We start from the raw sequence: 21,317 nt of genomic DNA on the forward strand, positions 1-21,317 counted from the left end.
AGAAGGCGCGTGGGCCATAATTGACGATTACGAAAATTAGGAAGGCACGAGCGGGTGTGCCTGATAAAATCGGGGAGGGCGTGCGTGAAAGGAAAGAAATCGGGGAAGGTCTGCGGGAAAGGAAGGAGATCGGGAGGCGTGCGGGAAAGGAAAGAAATCGAGAGGACGTGCGGGAAAGGAAGGAGATCGGGAGAGAACTGACGGTGCTGGATGCGTGTGGCAGTTTCGCAATCTGCCACACAGTTGCCAAATACATTTTTCGATTTTATAAATATCTTTCCTTGAAGAAACACGTAAAGATGAAAATGGCAACCTGTGAGGCTCTGTACAAAGTACAAAACAATCTCTAAGATTATCAGAAGTAGTAATTCTATGAAACTAAGAAAGTTACATGTACATTCTGCACGAAAATATATAATACACACAGAAACATCTAGAGGTCCTCGCAAAAAAGATCTGAAGGAAGATGAATACCAAAATCTTTCCTTAATGAAACACGTAAAGCTCAAGATGGCAACTTGTTCGGCTCTGTGCAAAAGTACAAAACAAACTGATTATTCAGAAGTAGTAGTTCTACTGAAACTAAGAAAGTTACATGTACATCATGCACAAAACTGCAAGATTATCTATCATGTGTGGTTCATTGTATGTTGGCCGATCTTTGCGCACATCTGCGGGTCAGCATCTATACTGGCCAGGCAGGAGACTACTTCCATGATGGTTGGCCTCATGAATTGATTGCCGTCGACACATTTGGAAGCAGCTTCAAGCACCTTTAACATTTGATCTTCAAATCCTGTGCCTCGAAGTGTTGGATCCAGGACCTCAACCTCCTTCCCCTCGGACCTCATCTCCAGCACCCATGGGACAAGTTCTTTTGACGTTGATAGGATTGAAACAGGTCGCATTCCAGTGAGCAGCTCAAGCAGTACTACTCCGAAACTGTACATATCACCTCTCAGTGTAGCAACCCATGCTTGCCCATACTCGGGGGGAATGTAACCCATAGTACCGACCAGTTCAGTTGTGACATGAGTTTGGTTGGGGAGGATCAATCTGGCTAGCCCAAAATCTGCAACGTAAGCTTTAAATTCATTGTCCAGTAGGATGTTACTGGATTTGATGTCCCGGTGGACAATTTGAGGGTCGCAGACTTCATGGATATAAGAAAGTCCCAGGCTTGCTCCTTGTGCGATCTTGAGACGAGTCGGCCAGTCAAGAAATGAGCTAGCATCATCATCCCTGTTATGAAGCCAATCATCCAGGCTTCCGTTCTCCATGTAGGAATATATGAGAAACCTTGAGTTTCCCTGGACGCAGTAACCCCACAGTGGTACAAGATTTGCATGTTGTGCCCTGGAGAGTGCATCAACCTCTGCACTGAACTCCCTATCCATTAGACACATTTCACCATTGAGCTTTTTGATTGCCAGCTTGGAGCCATCAGACAACACTGCCTTGTAGACTAATCCATAACCTCCACATCCAACGACATTTGCCTTGTCAAAGTTGTTCGTGGCTTTCAAAATGTCAGTGAATTTGAGCTTGTTTTCTTCTCCCTTGCCTTGTGGCGTCCGCATGACCACTAATGTTTCCTCTGAACTGGAGTAGAATGAAGTTGCTTCAACATCTCCATTGCTCTCCCTTCTATGTTTTGCCATATGACCCTTCTTGATTGAGACAAGGAGACACACCAGCAACAAAAGAATAGCAATGCCTCCGAAGAACACGCCAAACGCAATTGCAAAAACAGCCTTCTTATCTAGTTTTTTTCTGGTGGATGGAGGTATTGAATCTGATCCACATTCGTGAGTGAGAGTAGGGCCACACAGCTTTGGATTCCCAATGAAACTAGAATTCTGAAATGTATTAAACTGGCCTCCAGATGGAATAGGCCCTTCCAGGCCATTGTTTGAAATGTTGAATGCTGAAAGGAAGTGTAGGCTATTCAATGCACCTGGTATTCCACCTGTTAGATTGTTGCTCGACAAGTCTAACAGCTGTAGGTTTGTGAGATTGCATGTTGATTGTGGGATTTGTCCTGTCAAGTTGTTGAAGCTGAAATTGAGTGAAAGGAGGGCTTTCAACTGACCAATCTCGAGGGGGATTTCACCGGTGAATTTGTTGTTGCTTAGATCCAGTACATTGCGCAAAGCAATAGGTACACGGTATTGTAGTGATGGACCTTTATAAACAGGTAACTCAAATACCCTTGGGTCTAAACGGGCTTCACTCTTCTTTGACTCTAGCATTGGCATCTCCATAAGGGCTGTTGGAATGCCCCCTGTGAGGCCGTTATTTGATATGTCCAGATAGAACAGGTTGCTTAGGGTTTTGATCCAGACTGGTATTGAATCAGTAAGTTGATTGTAAGACAAGATTAATATTTGTAAATTTGCTAGCTTCGATATCCAATGAGGAATTTGTCCAAATAATTTGCATCCTCCGACACTAAAAACCTGAAGATTCTCAAAACCAGCAATGTTGTCATCATCTGGCATGGTCTCATTCACGAAGTTGAGCCCAATAAGAAGGGTAGTGAGATTCTTGGAGCTCCTAAGTATATGAAGTGCTCTTGTAATATTTGTAAGACTGTTGTTAGCAAGTGATAGGAATGAGAGGGACTTCAGATTGCCTATTTTTTCTGACAGCTGGCCATCGAACTTATTGGAAGATAGCCGCAGTGCAGTTAGATTACTACATGAGTAGATGCTTTCCGGAATATGGCCACTGAAGCTGTTGTACATAAGATCTAAAGATTTTAGATTGGGTAGGTTGGAGAAATTGACCTTAGCGAGTTCTCCACTGAAATTGTTGTTCTTGAAGTCAATGCTTATGAGATTTGTGCAGTTGGTCAGACTCGATGGCAACTCCCCATACATGAGGTTGTTGTTTAAATGGAGTTCCTCCAATCTCTTGAGATGACCTATAGACTCCGGAATCTCGCCACTGATGTTGTTCTCTCCAAGATGAAGAGTACCCAGATTACTGAGTTTGACAATATGTGAGCCTTGAAGTTTTCCTTCTAACCTGTTCCCGGGGAAGGAGACGTATTCTAACAAGATAGCATTGAAGAGTTCATCTGGGAGAGTCCCACTGAGGTTGTTGTGGCCAACCTTGAGCACTCTGAGCATGGAGCAGCTACCAAGTTCAGGGGGAATGCTCCCTCTGAATTGATTGTAGCAGAGTTCAAGCACTGCCAAGGATGGCGAGCTGGCGCAGAAATGAGTTGGTAGCTGCCCAGTAAAGCTGTTGTTGCTGGCATTGAATGCAACCAGATTTTTCATCCCCTGCCATGTGGAGGACGGAAACTGTCCTGTAAACAAATTGCTCGAGATGTTCAGTACCTTCAGTGGCCGGGCATGAGTGGATGACAACTTGTGCAGGTCTTCTCCGAGACGGTTAAAGCTGACGTCTACAATGAGGATGCTGCTGGAGGATACCAGTTCCTGCGGTAGACCACCAGATAGCAGATTGTTTGACAGGTTGAGGCGCAGCAATCCAGTGAGGTTCCCAAGAGAAGGTGTGATGTGCCCCTGAAGACTCCTAGAAGCCAGCAGGACATCTGTAACAATCCCATCTGTGCTGCAGGTGATCCCTTCCCACTGGCAGCAATCCGAGCCATTCTGCCATGAGGCAGCGAGGCCACCATCTTGTGAGAGCCCGCCGAGGAACTGGAGAAGGAAGCCCTGCTCCTGCTCCGTGCAGGAACTGCTAGGGGAGGCCAAGCAAATCAGCAGCACAAGAGCAAAGACAAGGGAAGGTATGTGCAATATCTTGCTGTAAGTCTTGTTGGAAAAATGGAGTGTCTGCATGGTTATCTGGTGAAACTAGCATGGGAACTTAGAGGTTATGTTGTCCCCTGACTGTATAAAGCATCAATGGTGGTCTAACCATGAAAGAGCATGATGGGAAAGAAAGAAGCAGATCTTGCTCCCATTTGTCCTGTTCCTCGTAGTCGGAGTCACCACGAAAAATTGGGTCAAGAAAACTAGATTTTACACAATTGCCCCCAGCCCACCAGGCAGCTTCCTAGTTCACACTGATGTTTCAGTGATTCACTATCGGTTGCATGCTGTAAAAAACTGACAAGTCAACTGCCCAATCTTCCGTACAGAAAACAAAAACTGCACTGTGGATTTTCTAATCATCCTTGACTCGATCTTTGATGAATTCTTACTTCTCTTGCCCTGGCATCACTTCTCTTGCCGACTTCACTAAACAAATCTAGCCTCAACCCTTGATGAATTTTTACAGCATGCCTTACTTTACTTGCCCTGATATCACTGGTTTTACCGGTTTCACTAAACAAATCTAACCTTTACCTACATCCTTTGACTTTTGGTGAACAGGAAAAGCCGTCTTTTGAAAAACAGTTGGTAAAGATATGCAAAATATTCAGCCGGCCAGATGGTGCATGGGGAGATCATTTCCGAAAGGTGCTTGCTATCCAAAGCAAAGATCGGAGTCTCAATCAGTGTGTGGACAAACGCAAGTGGAGGACAAGAAGAAGTGCAATCATGTTGCTTAATGGACGGGGTAGATGGTTGGCCTGCTGGAGTGCTGGGTATCTGTTTTCTGTTCCATCCTCTTGACCTGAAGCATGAACTTCCTTACCAGTTATGACGCGTACGAGCTTCGGCTGATGGATACATTTGCTGTTGTTTTCCATTCTCCTGGCTCCACTGGCGCACTATTATTTTGTATACCATGGACTGTGATTTTCATCTGAAGCGGTTCAAAGTAGACTGGGTAGCGTGTGAGCTCTGGCACTGCAAGTGGAAGGCCGGCTCTGGTGCTTGTGGTAGTGGAAGTGCTTGTGCCGTGTGGACGTGGTCTTTGCAACCGAACCATGTATTAACCATTTTTTAATATTTTAGTTGAATACTGTATATAATTGGTGTTTTTTCCTGCGGGGGTTGAATAATTGGTGTTAAGAATCACATTTGTTTTCTGGTACTGGGTTTTGTTTAGTACGTGGCTGATGATGTGCTGATGCTAGTTGCACACTTGCACTGTACCATTATTGTTTCCTAGATGCTGCACTCTATCATTGATCAGTGTGCATGTGGTTAATGATTTTCCTCTCTGATTGAGGGCAAAAAATATAGCAAGTGGCTCATCTCTCCATAATTAAGGCTCGCTGCAGAGTTAGCAGTGCATTCTTTTCTTGTCCTGTTTACCAACTCCCTCTGTCCATAAATATAAGATGTTCTAGAAAATATCTGAATCGGACGCATATAGACACGTTTTAGTGTGTTTGCTCACTCATTTTAGTCTGTATGTAGTCCATATTGAAAAAATACGCAAAACATCTTATATTTGTGAATGAAGGGAGTAGCATCTATCAGAGGATTTGTGCATGTTGTTTATCAGATATTGAGACACAGTGCGGACTGAAGAACATAAGAATCTTACTACTCCCTCTGCCCCTGTTTACATGGCGACCCTTGTTTTCTGTGCTTAAACTTTGACCAATAATTTCACTAAAGATTATACCACTGAAGACTACTCGGTACATACATTTTAGTGATCTAAATCGTCTTATATCTTTTCTATAAAGGGAGTATAATTTTTGTGATATACTCCCTCCATTTTTATATACAAGGCCATAATGAAATATACGTTTTGCATCTATACAAGGCCACCAATAGTAAGGCTGGTCATAGTGGGGAATAACTTAGACTAGTAACATGCAGATGTTACTAGATTATGTTACTACCTTCATAGTGGGTAGTAACATATGGATGATAACATGCAAGCCTTCATTAGTTGAGATATAGACTCATTTTACCTTGGGGTGTGTTAGGTTACAGTAACATATTATGTTACCACAAGCATCTTTTTTCTCATTAACTCTATGCCACATAAGCAATTTTTTTGGGGGATGTGTTATGTTACTACCTAAGTTACTCCCACTATGGCTGGCCTAATCGAGGTAAAATTAATGATATTTTCTCGTACTAGCAACATGTTTAATAGTTGCATGCATGCAGTCATAATGATAGTCAGCTACTTCCTCCACTCAGTTTTCTTGCATGCATATGGGGTATTAATCATCTCAGTAAACGAAAAGAAAAGCTGACTTTTAAAGCAGACATTAAATTTTACATTGGTACCTGTAATTTGAGTTTGTGGCCTTGTATATAAAAATGAAGGGAGTATAATTTATGAGTGTGTTTCTAATGGAACAGTGGCATTTCTGAGTAAGAAAAAATTTTAGTGGCAAAAATTAGCAGTGTGGCACAACTAGTAGCAAAAGTGGTAAAAACCCTTCTAAAAACATTGTGTTGAGCTCCACCATTGTACATGCTTGGTTGGGCGAGATTCAAAGAGTAAAGCACAGCATCGTCGAAGGGCAAGAGTTATGCATCATTCAAGGGCAAGAGTTCTGCGTCCTCGAAGGGTAAGAGTTCTGCATCGACGAAGGATGACGATGATGCCTTCATGTAGTTTTTAAGTTGTATTTTTAGTTTTTAAGTTCAGTTATACCGTTTAATTCAGATGCACTTGCATTATTAGTTTATACTGTCTTATTGTAGGGCATTATGTTCTATCTTAATTTGATGTTGTAGTTGTTGCACAACGTTCGATAATTAGTTTGTATTATTAAAGTGTTTTCGGGTGGGGAAAGAAGGAAAATTGGCGGGAAAGAAAATGACGGAAATAATTTATGCGGGAAAGAAAATGGCGGCAAGAAAATGCCACATTTTATGCCAAAACTATAATTTGTTCATTACGACGATACAACACTATTTAAATAAAGCTACATTTAACTAGTGAAATAAAGCTACATTAAACTACCGAAATTAAGATACAAATGATTGCGAAATTTAAAATGCTAACACGGGTATCTATTGAGTCCGGCGTGGATATTTTCTTTCTCCATCGCCAGCTTCTTCTGCTGCCTTTGCCTCACGATCCATTTCTTTCTTTCTCTGTCTCTCTGCCTCACGAGCCTCCTTTCGCTGTCGTTCCTGCTCCTCCATACGACGAGCTTCTTTCCTGTTTTTCTTCAATAAATCCTGAAAGTGACCCTTTTGCTCGGCATAGTATTCTTTTAACTCCCTCTCTTGCTCTGCTTTCCCATCTGCTTCCGCCTTTTCGCGTTGCTCTTCTGCGTAGAAACTATCCCATGCACGACGACTTCTTTCACGAATCTCAGTGACTGCCTAAGTCGGCATCTCCGTGTCAATCCAATGATAGTACATGCACAATGTTAATAAAGAATCACCAAAAAACCAACAATATATCTATTTGTGATGGTTAAAGCATACCGGAGGCTTGTCGTATTTTGAACTAGCTACGGGTGGATCTTCCTCATAATTGGTGCACATGAAAAACTTCATGCCCAACCAATCTGAAAAATCCGTTACCTCCTTCACCTTGTAAAGATCTCCATACCAACACCACAGGACTGCCACCCCCGAAGGCAAACTTGCATTCTTCATTTTCCTCGGCCTAATGCTTGGATCCGAGCAAGGCAAACTCATCCCGACTGGAAAAAAGTGTTACACACTTTTCGCAGTGGCGATTTCGAGAAGTGCTGGACGAGGATGACGAGAGCCTCAGTGTCTCGTTTTATAGGCTCAGACGACAAATGAGGGAGAGAAAATAGGCGCAAACAGACGAAATTTTAGGCAGGGAAATACGCGTGATACAAAACAGTGCAACCAGTGTTGGAAATATGCCCTAGAGGCAATAATAAAAGTATTATTATATTTCCTTGTTCATGATAATTGTATTTTATTCATGCTATAACTGTATTATCCGGAAATCGTAATACACGTGTGAATACATAGACCATAATATGTCCCTAGTGAGCCTCTAGTTGACTAGCTCGTTGATCAACAGATAGTCATGGTTTCCTGGCTATGGACATTGGATGTCGTTGATAACGGGATCACATCATTAGGAGAATGATGTGATGGACTAGACCCAATCCTAAGCATAGCACAAGATCGTGTAGTTCGTTTGCTAGAGCTTTTCCAATGTCAAGTATCTCTTCCTTAGACCATGAGATCGTGTAACTCCCGGATACTGTAGGAGTGCTTTGGGTGTATCAAACGTCACAACGTAACTGGATGACTATAAAGGTGCACTACTGGTATCTCCGAAAGTGTCTGTTGGGTTGACACGGATCGAGACTGGGATTTTTCACTCCGTATGACGGAGAGGTATCTCTGGGCCCACTCGGTAATGCATCATCATAATGAGCTCAAAGTGAACAAGTGGTTGGTCACGGGATCATGCATTACGGTACGAGTAAAGTGACTTGCCAGTAACGAGACTGAACAAGGTACTGGGATACCGACGATCGAGTCTCGGGCAAGTAACGTACCGATTGACAAAGGGAATTGCATACGGGGTTGTTTAATCCTCGACATCGTGGTTCATTCGATGAAATCATCGAGGAGCATGTGGGAGCCAACATGGGTATCCAGATCCCGCTGTTGGTTATTGCCCGAGAGTCGTCTCGGTCATGTCTACATGTCTCCCGAACCCGTAGGGTCTACACACTTAAGGTTCGGTGACGCTAGGGTTATTAGGAAGACTTGTATGTGATTACCGAATGTTGTTCGGAGTCCCGGATGAGATCCCGGACGTCATGAGGAGTTTCGGAATGGTACGGAGGTGAAGATTTATATATGGGAAGTTGTCATGCGGACACCCGAAAGTTTCGGGGGCATATCGGTATTGTACCGGGGCCACCGGAGAGGTTCCGGGGGTCCACCGGGAGGGGCCACTCCTCTCGAAGGGCCACATGGGCCGCAAGGGGCAGGGAACCAGCCCCTGGAGGGCTAGGTGCGCCCCCCACCTTGGGCCCATGCGCCTAGGGTTGGGGGGGAAACCCTAGAGGGGGCGCCCCCCTTGCTTGGGGGGCAAGTCCCCCCTCCCTGGCCGCCGCCCCCCTCTAGATCCCATCTAGAGGGGTCGGCCCCCCTTGCCCCTTCCCCTATAAATAGAGGGGTGAGGGGAGGGCTGCTGTACACAACCCAAGGCGCAGCCCCTCCCCTCCCCAACACCTCTCCTCCATTACGTGCTTGGCGAAGCCCTGTCGGAGTACTGCTGCACCAACTCCACCATGCCGTCATGCTGCCGTTGGAGCAATCTTCCTCAACCTCTCCTTCCTCCTTGCTGGATCAAGACGGAGGAGACGTCATCCGTCCCGTACGTGTGTTGAACGCAAAGGTGCTGTCCGTTCAGCACTTGGTCATCAGTGATCTGAATCACGGCGAGTACGACTCCATCATCACCCTTCCCTTGAACGCTTCCGCATGCGATCTACAAGTGGTATGTAGATGCAAACTCACTCCCTTGACTCATTGCTTAGATGAACTCATAGATGGATCTTGGTGAAACCGTAGAATTTTTTTTAATTTTCTGCAACGTTCCCCAACAGTGGCATCATGAGCTAGGTCTATGCGTAGTTCTCTATTGCACAAGTAGAACACAATTTTGTTGTGGGCGTGGATCTTGTCAACTTGCTTGCCACTACTAGTCTTTTCTTGCTTCAGCGGTATTGTGGGATGAAGCGGCCCGGACCAACCTTACACGTACGCTTATGTGAGACCGGTTCCACCGACAGACATGCACTAGTTGCATAAGGTGGCTGGCGGGTGTCTGTCTCTCCCACTTTAGTTGGAGCGGATTCGATGAAAAGGGTCCTTATGAAGGGTAAATAGAAGTTGACAAAATCACGTTGTGGTTATTCGTAGGTAAGAAAACGTTCTTGCTAGAACCCAATTGCAGCCACGTAAAAGATGCAACAACAATTAGAGGACGTCTAACTTGTTTTTGCAGCGATTGTCATGTGATGTGATATGGCCAGAAGTTGTGATGAATGATGAATGATATATTGTGATGTATGAGATCATGTTCTTGTAATAGGAATCATGACTTGCATGTCGATGAGTATGACAACCGGCAGGAGCCATAGGAGTTGTCTTTATTTTTTGTATGACCTGCGTGTCACTGAAGAACGCCATGTAAATTACTTTACTTTATTGCTAAACGCGTTGGCCATAGAAGTAAAAGTAGTCATTGGCGTGACAACTTCATGAAGACACGATGATGGAGATCATGGTGTCATGCCGGTGACAAGATGATCATGGAGCCCCGAAGATGGAGATCAATGGAGCTATATGATATTGGCCATATCATGTCACTACTATATAATTGCATGTGATGTTTATTATGTTTATGCATCTTGTTTACTTAGAACGACGGTAGTAAATAAGATGATCCCTTACAACAATTTCAAGAAGTATTCTCCCCTAACTGTGCACCGTTGCTAAAGTTCGTCGTTTCGAAGCACCACGTGATGATCGGGTGTGATAGATCCTTACGTTCACATACAACGGGTGTAAGACAGTTTTACACATGCAAAACACTTAGGGTTAACTTGACGAGCCTAGCATGTACAGACATGGCCTCGGAACATAGAGACCGAAAGGTCGAACACGAGTCGTATGGAAGATACGATCAACATGAAGATGTTCACCGACGATGACTAGTCCGTCTCACGTGATGATCGGACACGGCCTAGTCGACTCGGATCGTGTAACACTTAGATGACTAGAGGGATGTCTAATCTGAGTGGGAGTTCATTGAATAATTTGATTAGATGAACTTAATTATCATGAACTTAGTCTAAAACCTTTGCAAATATGTCTTGTAGATCAAATGGCCAACGCTCATGTCAACATGAACTTCAACGCGTTCCTAGATAAAACCAAGCTGAAAGATGATGGCAGCAACTATACGGACTGGGTCCGGAACCTGAGGATCATCCTCATAGCTGCCAGGAAACAATATGTCCTAGAAGGACCGCTAGGTGACGCTCCCGTCCCAGAGAACCAAGACGTTATGAACGCTTGGCAGTCTCGCGCTGATGATTACTCCCTCGTTCAGTGCGGCATGCTTTACAACTTAGAACCAGGGCTCCAAAAGCGTTTTGAGCAACACGGAGCATATGAGATGTTCGAGGAGCTGAAACTAGTTTTCCAAGCTCATGCCCGGGTCGAGAGATATGATGTCTCCGACAAGTTCTATAGTTGTAAGATGGAGGAAAACAGTTCTGTCAGTGAGCACATACTCAAAATGTCTGGGTTGCACAATCGTATGACCCAGCTGAACATTAACCTCGCAGATGAGGCGGTCATTGACAGAATCCTTCAGTCGCTCCCACCAAGCTACAAGAGCTTTGTGATGAACTACAATATGCAGGGGATGGTGAAGACCATTCCTGAAGTATTTTCAATGCTGAAGTCAGCAGAGGTTGAAATCAAGAAGGAACATCAAGTGTTGATGGTCAATAAGACCACTAAGTTCAAGAAGGGCAAGGGCAAGAAGAACTTCAAGAAGGACGGCAAGGATTTTGCCGCGCCCGGTAAGCCAGTTACCGGGAAGAAGTCAAAGAATGGACCCAAGCCTGAGACTGAGTGCTTTTATTGCAAGAGGAAGGGTCACTAGAAGCGGAACTGCCCCAAATACTTAGCGGATAAGAAGGCCGGCAACACCAAAGGTATATTTGATATACATGTAATGGATGTGTACCTTACCAGTACTCGTAGTAACTCCTGGGTATTTGATACCGGTGCCGTTGCTCATATTTGTAACTCACAGCAGGAGCTGCGGAATAAGCGGAGACTGGCGAAGGACGAGGTGACGATGCGCGTCGGGAATGGTTCCAGGGTCGATGTGATCGCCGTCGGCACGCTACCTCTACATTTACCTACGGGATTAGTTATAAACCTTAATAATTGTTATTTGGTGCCAAGTTTGAGCATGAACATTGTATCTGGATCTCGTTTAATACGAGATGGCTACTCATTTAAATCCGAGAATAATGGTTGTTCTATTTATATGAGAGATATATTTTATGGTCATGCCCCGATGGTCAATGGTTTATTCTTAATGAATCTCGAGCGTAATATTACACATATTCATAGTGTGAATGCCAAAAGATGTAAAGTTGATAACGATAGTCCCACATACTTGTGGCACTGCCGCCTTGGTCACATTGGTGTCAAGCGCATGAAGAAGCTCCATGCTGATGGACTTCTAGAGTCTCTCGATTATGAATCATTTGACACATGCGAACCATGCCTCATGGGCAAAATGACCAAGACTCCGTTCTCCGGAACAATGGAGCGAGCAACCAACTTGTTGGAAATCATACATACCGATGTGTGCGGTCCAATGAGTGTTGAGGCTCGCGGAGGATATCGTTATGTTCTCACTCTCACTGATGACTTGAGTAGATATGGATATGTCTACTTAATGAAACACAAGTCTGAAACCTTTGAAAAGTTCAAGGAATTTCAGAATGAGGTAGAGAATCAACGTGACCGAAAGATAAAGTTCCTACGATCAGATCGTGGAGGAGAATACTTAAGTCATGAATTTGGTACACACTTAAGGAAATGTGGAATCGTTTCACAACTCACGTCGCCTGGAACAGCTCAGCGTAACGGTGTGTCCGAACGTCGTAATCGCACTCTATTGGATATGGTGCGGTCTATGATGTCTCTTACCAATTTACCGCTATCATTTTAGGGATACACTCTAGAGACAGCTACATTCACTTTAAATAGGGCACCGTCTAAATCCGTTGAGACGACACCGTATGAATTATGGTTTGGGAAGAAACCTAAGCTGTCGTTTCTAAAAGTTGGGGGATGCGATGCTTATGTCAAGAAACTTCAACCTGAAAAGCTCGAACCCAAGTCGGAAAAATGCGTCTTCATAGGATACCCTAAGGAAACCGTTGGGTATACCTTCTACTTAAGATCCAAGGGCAAGATCTTTGTTGCCAAGAACGGATGCTTTCTGGAAAAAGAGTTTCTCTCGAAAGAAGTAAGTGGGAGGAAAGTAGAACTCGATGAAGTACTACCTCTCGAACGGGAAAGTAGTGCAGCTCAGGAAAATGTTCCTGCGATGCCTACACCAACTGAAGAGGAAAATAATGATGATGATCAAGGTACTTCAGATCAAGTTGCTACTGAACTTCGTAGGTCCACAAGGACACGTTCCGCACCAGAGTGGTACGGCAACCCTGTCCTGGAAATCATGCTGTTAGACAACGGTGAACCTTTGAACTATGAAGAAGCGATGGCGGGCCCAGATTCCAACAAATGGCTTGAAGCCATGAAACCCGAGATAGAATCCATGTATGAAAACAAAGTATGGACTTTGACAGACTTGCCCGATGATCGGCGAGCGATAGAAAACAAATGGATCTTTAAGAAGAAGACGGGCGCGGATGGAAATGTTACCATCTATAAAGCTCGACTTGTCGCTAAGGGTTATCGACAAGTTCAAGGGATTGACTATGACGAGACATTCTCTCCCATAGCGAAGCTGAAGTCCGTCCGAATCATGTTAGCAATTGCCGCATACTATGATTATGAGATATGGCAGATGGACGTCAAAACGGCATTCCTTAACGGACATCTTAAGGAAGAGCTGTATATGATGCAGCCGGAAGGTTTTGTCGATCCTAAGAACGCTAACAAAGTTTGCAAGCTCCAACGATCCATTTATGGGCTGGTGCAATCATCTCGGAGTTGGAACATTCGCTTTGATGAGATGATCAAAGCGTTTGGGTTTATGCAGACTTATGGAGAAGCCTGCGTTTACAAGAAAGTGAGTGGGAGCTCTGTAGCATTTCTCATATTATATGTAGATGACATACTCTTGATGGGAAATGATATAGAACTTTTGGACAGCATTAAGGCCTACTTGAATAAGTGTTTTTCAATGAAGGACCTTGGAGAAGCTGCTTATATATTAGGCATCAAGATCTATAGAGATAGATCGAGACGCCTCATAGGTCTTTCACAAAGCACATACCTTGATAAGATTTTGAAGAAGTTCAAAATGGATCAGTCCAAGAAGGGGTTCTTGCCTATGTTGCAAGGTGTGAGATTGAGCTCGGCTCAATCCCCAACCACGGCAAAAGATAAAGAAGAGATGAGTGTCATCCCCTATGCTTCAGCCATAGGATCTATTATGTATGCCATGCTGTGTACCAGACCTGATGTAAACCTTGCCGTAAGTTTGGTAGGAAGGTACCAAAGTAATCCCGGCAAGGAACACTGGACAGCGGTCAAGAATATCCTGAAGTACCTAAAAAGGACAAAGGACATGTTTCTCGTTTATGGAGGTGACGAAGAGCTCGTCGTAAATGGTTACGTCGACGCTAGCTTCGACACAGATCTGGATGACTCTAAGTCACAAACCGGATACGTGTATATGTTGAATGGTGGAGCAGTAAGCTGGTGCAGCTGCAAGCAGAGCGTCGTGGCGGGATCTACATATGAAGCGGAGTACATGGCAGCCTCGAAGGCAGCGCATGAAGCAATTTGGGTGAAGGAGTTCATCATCGACCTAGGAGTCATACCCAATGCCTCGGGGCCGATCAAACTCTTCCGTGACAACACTGGAGCCATTGCCCTTGCCAAGGAGCCCAGGTTTCACAAGAAGACCGGGCACATCAAGCGCCGCTTCAACTCCATCCGTGAAAATGTTCAAGATGGAGACATAGAAATTTGCAAAGTACATACGGATCTGAATGTCGCAGATCCGTTGACTAAACCTCTCTCGCGAGCAAAACATGATCAACACCAGAACTCTATGGGTGTTTGATTCATCACAATGTAACTAGATTATTGCCTCTAGTGCAAGTGAGAGACTGTTGGAAATATGCCCTAGAGGCAATAATAAAAGTATTATTATATTTCCTTGTTCATGATAATTGTCTTTTATTCATGCTATAACTGTATTATCCGGAAATCGTAATACACGTGTGAATACATAGACCACAATATGTCCCTAGTGAGCCTCTAGTTGACTAGCTCGTTGATCAACAGATAGTCATGGTTTCCTGGCTATGGACATTGGATGTCGTTGATAACGGGATCACACAATTAGGAGAATGATGTGATGGACTAGATCCAATCCTAAGCATAGCACAAGATCGTGTAGTTCGTTTGCTAGAGCTTTTCCAATGTCAAGTATCTCTTCCTTAGACCATGAGATCGTGTAACTCCCGGATACCGTAGGAGTGCTTTGGGTGTATCAAACGTCACAACGTAACTGGGTGACTATAAAGGTGCACTACTGGTATCTCCGAAAGTGTCTGTTGGGTTGACACGGATCGAGACTGGGATGTGTTACTCCGTATGACGGAGAGGTATCTCTGGGCCCACTCGGTAATGCATCATCATAATGAGCTCAAAGTGAACAAGTGGTTGGTCACGGGATCATGCATTACGGTACGAGTAAAGTGACTTGCCGGTAATGAGACTGAACAAGGTACTGGGATACCGACAATCGAGTCTCGGGCAAGTAACGTACCGATTGACAAAGGGAATTGTATACGGGGTTGTTTAATCCTCGACATCGTGGTTCATCCGATGAAATCATCGAGGAGCATGTGGGATCCAACATGGGTATCCAGATCCCGCTGTTGGTTATTGCCCGAGAGTCGTCTCGGTCATGTCTACATGTCTCCCGAACCCGTAGGGTCTACACACTTAAGGTTCGGTGACGCTAGGGTTATTAGGAAGACTTGTATGTGATTACTGAATGTTGTTCAGAGTCCCGGATGAGATCCCGGACGTCACGAGGAGTTCCGGAATGGTCCGGAGGTGAAGATTTATATATGGGAAGTTGTCATGCGGACACCGGAAAGTTTCGGGGGCATATCGGTATTGTACCGGGGCCACCGGAGAGGTTCCGGGGGTCCACCGGGAGGGGCCACCCCTCTCGGAGGTCCACATGGGCCGCAAGGGGCAGGGAACCAGCCCCTGGAGGGCTGGGTGTGCCCCCCACCTTGGGCCCATGCGCCTAGGGTTGGGGAGGAAACCCTAGAGGGGGCGCCCCCCTTGCTTGGGGGGCAAGTCCCCCCTCCCTGGCCGCCGCCCCCTCTAGATCCCATCTAGAGGGGTCGGCCCCCCTTGCCCCTTCCCCTATAAATAGAGGGGTGAGGGGAGGGCTGCTGTACACAACCCAAGGCGCAGCCCCTCCCCTCCCCAACACCTCTCCTCCTCTGTTACGTGCTTGACGAAGCCCTGTCGGAGTACTGCTGCACCAACTCCACCACGCCGTCGTGCTGCTGTTGGAGCAATCTTCCTCAACCTCTCCTTCCTCCTTGCTAGATCAAGACGGAGGAGACGTCGTCCGTCCCGTACGTGCGTTGAACGCGGAGGTGCTGTCCGTTCAGCACTTGGTCATCGGTGATCTGAATCACGGTGAGTACGACTCCATCATCACCCTTCCCTTAAACGCTTCCGCACGCAATCTACAAGTGGTATGTAGATGCAAACTCACTCCCTTGACTCGTTGCTTAGATGAACTCGTAGATGGATCTTGGTGAAACCGTAGGAAAAATTTTAATTTTCTGCAACGTTCCCCAACAACCAGTGCATGCCTGAGTGCTTTCGACCAGGCTGCAGCAATAGACTGAAGCAAAAGCAGCGCTGAGTGACTGATGCGGTCGCGTCCTCTGAAGCAAATGCAGCGCTGAGTGACTGATGTGGTAGCGTCCACTGAAGCAAAAGCCAGCGGAGTAAGTGATTCCCGGGGGCATACAAATCAGTGGGCATAAGAAAAGAAAGGGCGCAGATTCCCGCCAAAGCAACCAGTGCAGAGGAGCACCGCTGAGTGTCGACACAAGGCATAAAAAATTCACCTACCGCACAACATCGAATTCCTGCTCGTGAAAATCATCGTCGTCCGCGCGTGGGAATCAGCGCCGTCTGCAACAGGGACATTGTCGGCGCGCATGCAACAGCTACAGTGCTGCCACCTCCTGCGGTGGCGGCCTGGCCCACTCCGTGCCTTCCGTGCAGCAGGACCTGTCGGCCTGGGAGCGATAGTAGCAGCGGCTGGCCGCATCATACGGTGGCGGCGTGGCCCACCTGGCCTGGCCCGTCCCGTCCCGGCTCGAGGCTCTGTAGCAAACACGTTTTATCCCGGCGGCCGCCTACAGGCGTGGCGATAGGGCCCGCCGCCTCCAGGTGTGGCGGTAGGTGCCACGTGTCGCCTGTCGCCACGCCTGAGGGGGTTCTTTTTGTCAAATTTTTCGACGAGTGGTCCTTTTTGAAAATTCTGTTCGCCAGGGGGTCCTTTTGGACAAAAAATCTGGAGTGGTTTTGGGAACCTTCTTTTTTTTTCGTTTTTTATTCTCCCATTAAATGATTTAATTTTATTGTTTCCATTTTAAAATCCAAGTTGATTTTTTAAATACACATTTAATGTTTTTCCAATTACACGTTAATATTCTTAAATAAAATACATGTTAAAAAATTTCAATTAATGTTGAAACTTTAAAATACACAATGAACATATGCATATGTAACAATTTTATGTACACGTTGAAAAGTTTTTAATACATGATTAAATTTTTTAATTGAGACACTAGACATTTTTTATAAAAGTTAGTAAAATCGAAAAAATGTTTCCAAATATAAAAATAGAGAAATAAACCAAATATAAAATTTTGAAAAAAATAAAGAGGTTTTTTAAGTCAAGTTGGTTTCCTATTTAAAATTAACGAATTAAAAATACAAGTGGAACAAAATAGCACAAAAAGAGCAAAAAACAATTAACAAATCATGCGCATCAGCTAGCTGTGCGCGAATGGGCCGCTCCACCCCGCCGCGGGCGATCGCGCGCGATACGTACGTAGTACAGTAAGCGATACATATATTCTTCAAAAAAAGAGAGTTGTTAAGCATGAACCCAGCAATGATGTCATGGAAATCGGCATCGGTTGTTAAGCATGTGCTCAGCCCAAAATCTGATCATTGTATGCTAGCTGTAAATTTGAAAAGGGTGGCAGAGACAACAGAAGGACATAAGCGCAGGTTCATGTATGAGGAAGCTTGGCAGAAGGACGAAACGTATGATGCCGCCGTTCTGCAAGGCTGGCGCCGGGGTGCAGGTTTGCAGGGTCTTCACGGCATTGAGGAGGCTCTTTCTACCATGCAAACCCAGCTTTCAAGTTGAAAGACGAAGAAGTTTGAAGATATTAGAAGGAAGATAAAGAAAATACGTAAAGAGTATGAAACTGAAAGGTCGAATTCGCTTTTCAGGGGACCGACCAAGAGGGAAAAGGATCTATGCCGCCAGCTCTCTGATCTACTTCACAAGGAAGAAATCATGGCCCGCCAAAGATCGAGAGTGGACTGGCTAAAAGCGGGGGATCGTAACACGGGGTTTTTCCAAGCTCGTGCCTCTGCCCGCAAGAGTAGGAATCGCATACGCAGTCTGCAAGCTGCGGATGGCTCAGTATGCGAGACCAAGGAGGACATACATGCTGAGGTACAGCAGTTCTACACTGGTTTGTACACGGCGCAGGAACATACGGATGTTCAAGCAGTTCTTCACCACGTGCCACATAAGATTACAGTACCTATGAACGAACGGTTGTTGCGGGCGTTCAAGGAGGAAGAAGTGAAGGCTGCAGTTTTTGCTATGGGGCCTTCAAAGGCGCCCGGGTGTGATGGTTTTCACGCTGCTTTCTACCAGAAACATTGGGAGCTTATAGGGCCTGATGTTACTACGGCTGTCCTAAGTTTTTTGAACGGAGGACCAATGCCAGACACTGTGAACAACACGATTATTGTTCTTATACCAAAGGTGAGAAACCTGCAAAATATCACTCAGTATAGACCAATTTCTTTGTGCAATGTTCTCTACAAAATATGCTCGAAGGTACTTGTTAACCGGCTGAAAGAGATCCTTGATGAGATTATTGCAGAGGAGCAAAGTGCTTTCGTTCAAGGACGATTGATTACTGACAACATCCTAGTGGCTTATGAATGTATACATTCAATGAAAAGGAAGCGAGGGAAACAAGGATGTTGTGCGGTCAAGATCGATATGATCAAAGCGTATGACCGAGTGGAATGGGTGTACCTGGAAGGGATAATGCACCAACTGGGTTTTCATGAACGCTGGATTTCTCTTATTATGAGATGTGTGAACACCGTAAACTACCGAGTGAAGGTCAACGGTGAGTTGTTACCAGCCTTTTTACCTTCTAGAGGCTTTCGGCAAGGAGACCCGATTTCGCCTTATTTGTTTCTTCTCTGTGGAGAGGGTCTGTCTTGTATGCTTCAAAACTATGATGACGGCTGGATAGACAGGGGTATCCGAGTGGGTGCTTCTGCACCATGGATTTCGCATCTCCTCTTTGCAGATGATTGTTTGATCTTCATGAAAGCTGACTCGAGGAGTGCAACCAGGTTAAGTGAAGTCCTGGAACAATACAGTATGGGCTCGGGGCAAAGTGCAAACAAGATGAAGAGCTCAGTTTACTTTAGCCCAAACAGCGGGGCGTCCGTCAGAAGGGGTGTCAAAGCCGCCCTTCAGATACATAGGGAGGCCATGTCCGAGAAATACCTTGGGCTTCCGACTGCCACGGGAAGGATCTCGGAACAGAGCTTCGAACACATCAACGAGCGGTCTAGGTCGAAGGTGCAAGGGTGGTGTCAGCGGAAGATGTCGTGCGCTGCAAAAGAAGTTCTCCTGAAATCAGTGGTTCAAGCCTTACCGGCCTTCTCTATGAGTTGTTTCAAACTCACAAAAGGTCTGTGCAAGAAACTGACGATGAATATGTCAAAATATTGGTGGGCTGGGTCACTTGATAAGAAGGGAATGCATTGGCAGGCGTGGGATAAGATGAGTGTAGCAAAGTCACAAGGAGGCCTCGGATTCCGGGACTTCGAAACGTTCAACGACGCGATGTTGGCAAAGCAAGCATGGAGAATTCTTGACAATCCAAACAGCTTGTGCGCCCGAGTTCTCAAGGGAAGATACTTCCCAAATGAGGAGTTCCTAACTGCGGGTTGTCCGAAGAGTGCATCAAAAACTTGGAAGGCCATCATTGTTGGGAGGGAGATGCTAAAGAAGGGACTAATCCGACGAGTGGGAGATGGATCAACAACCGAAGTGTGGCATGACCATTGGATAGAGGGCTCCACCTCCATGACTCCAATGGGAGCACTCAAGCCGAACTCTATTCAGCTTGTGGCTGATTTGATTAACCCGAAGACAAATCAATGGGATGTAGAGACCATCAGGAGTCTGTTTTACCCCCCGGATGCAGATGCAATATTGGCCATGCCTAGACCGAGAGGAGGAGGCAGAGACATATGGGCATGGGCCTGGGAGAGATCTGGCATTTTCACAGTTCGATCAGCATACCGGCAAACGATGCAAGCAAAGCTTCAACTTTCGGCAACAGTAGGCTCATCTTCTAGAGCTGAAGAAACCTGGCGTGCATTATGGAAACTGAATGTGCTTCCAAAAATTCGAGTTTTTTGGTGGCGAGTTCTGAAAGGATTCCTACCAAATTACGGCGAGTTGAGATGGCGACATATCAAGGAGTCGCCGCACTGTCCCATGTGTGGACATGAAAGCGAAACTCTATATCATGCACTCATGGAGTGCGACCATGCGGTATGGTTCTGGGAGGCAGCGGAGCGATTTTTTGATATTCGTATCCCAAGACTACACCCGATAACATGGTCCAAGGATTTGCTTGATCATAAACTGTTTAAGCAAGAGGAGGCTGCTATTATGATTACGGTGATGTGGGCGGTGTGGCACTCAAGAAACAGATATACACATGGAGAACAAGTGTATCAGCCGTCGCAATCCATGATCATCATAGAAGAAATTGTGCGAGCGCTTGAGTTCCCTGTTAGTGAGAAGAACCAGCCGGGTTGTCCCCCACGATGGCAACCACCAAAGGAAGGCTGGGTTAAGATCAATACAGATGGAGCTACTGCCTCGGCACTGGCGCGAGGAGGAACGGGTTATATTGCCCGTGATCATCATGGTTTCTTCCGTAGAGCAGGAGGCTCAAGGTATGACGGCATAATTGATCCACTCACACTTAAACTCCTTGCATGTAGAGATGGGCTTTCCATGGCATGTGATATGGGGCTACATCGAGTTGAAGTCGAAACGGATTGCCAGGAGATTATAAGGCTGTGGGAGTCACCGCAGAAATCGTCATTTACCATCTCTTAAAAGAGATTGGAATGCTTAGTACTTTTTTCCAGGGGTTTAAGCTACGGTTTGCTAACCGGCGTTGTAATACGGTGGCTCACCGGATAGCTAGACATTCTTTAGAACTTTTTTTTTTAGCATCATTCTTTAGAACTTTCTTCTTCTCAGCTTATGTATGAGACAATCCCTGGGTGGATGGCTGATTTTATACGGTCAGACATGCTAGCGCCAAATGAATAAAGAGCCAACTGGCTTTTTAGCTTAAAAAAAAACCGTAGCACAGTAAG

At 45.5% G+C, this 21,317-nt stretch overlaps 1 protein-coding gene across 1 annotated transcript; it reads right to left on the reverse strand.

The window, feature by feature from the left end:
• Positions 1–457: 457 nt before the first annotated feature.
• On the reverse strand, positions 458–3,892 carry LOC119323903 (tyrosine-sulfated glycopeptide receptor 1-like). Its single transcript, XM_037597621.1, has one exon. It carries the CDS (start codon positions 3,813–3,815, stop codon positions 630–632), a length of 3,186 nt encoding a protein of 1,061 aa, XP_037453518.1. The 5' UTR covers positions 3,816–3,892; the 3' UTR covers positions 458–629.
• Between the last annotated feature and the right edge of the window lie 17,425 nt (positions 3,893–21,317).

This window comes from Triticum dicoccoides, chromosome 6B, assembly GCF_002162155.2.
Source record: "Triticum dicoccoides isolate Atlit2015 ecotype Zavitan chromosome 6B, WEW_v2.0, whole genome shotgun sequence".
In the NCBI taxonomy this organism is placed as follows: Eukaryota; Viridiplantae; Streptophyta; class Magnoliopsida; order Poales; family Poaceae; genus Triticum; species Triticum dicoccoides.

What these genes read in the sequence shown, in the direction of transcription:
- LOC119323903 (XM_037597621.1), bottom strand. Translation starts at nt 3,815, where the DNA reads ATGCAGACACTCCATTTTTCCAACAAGACTTACAGCAAGATATTGCAC.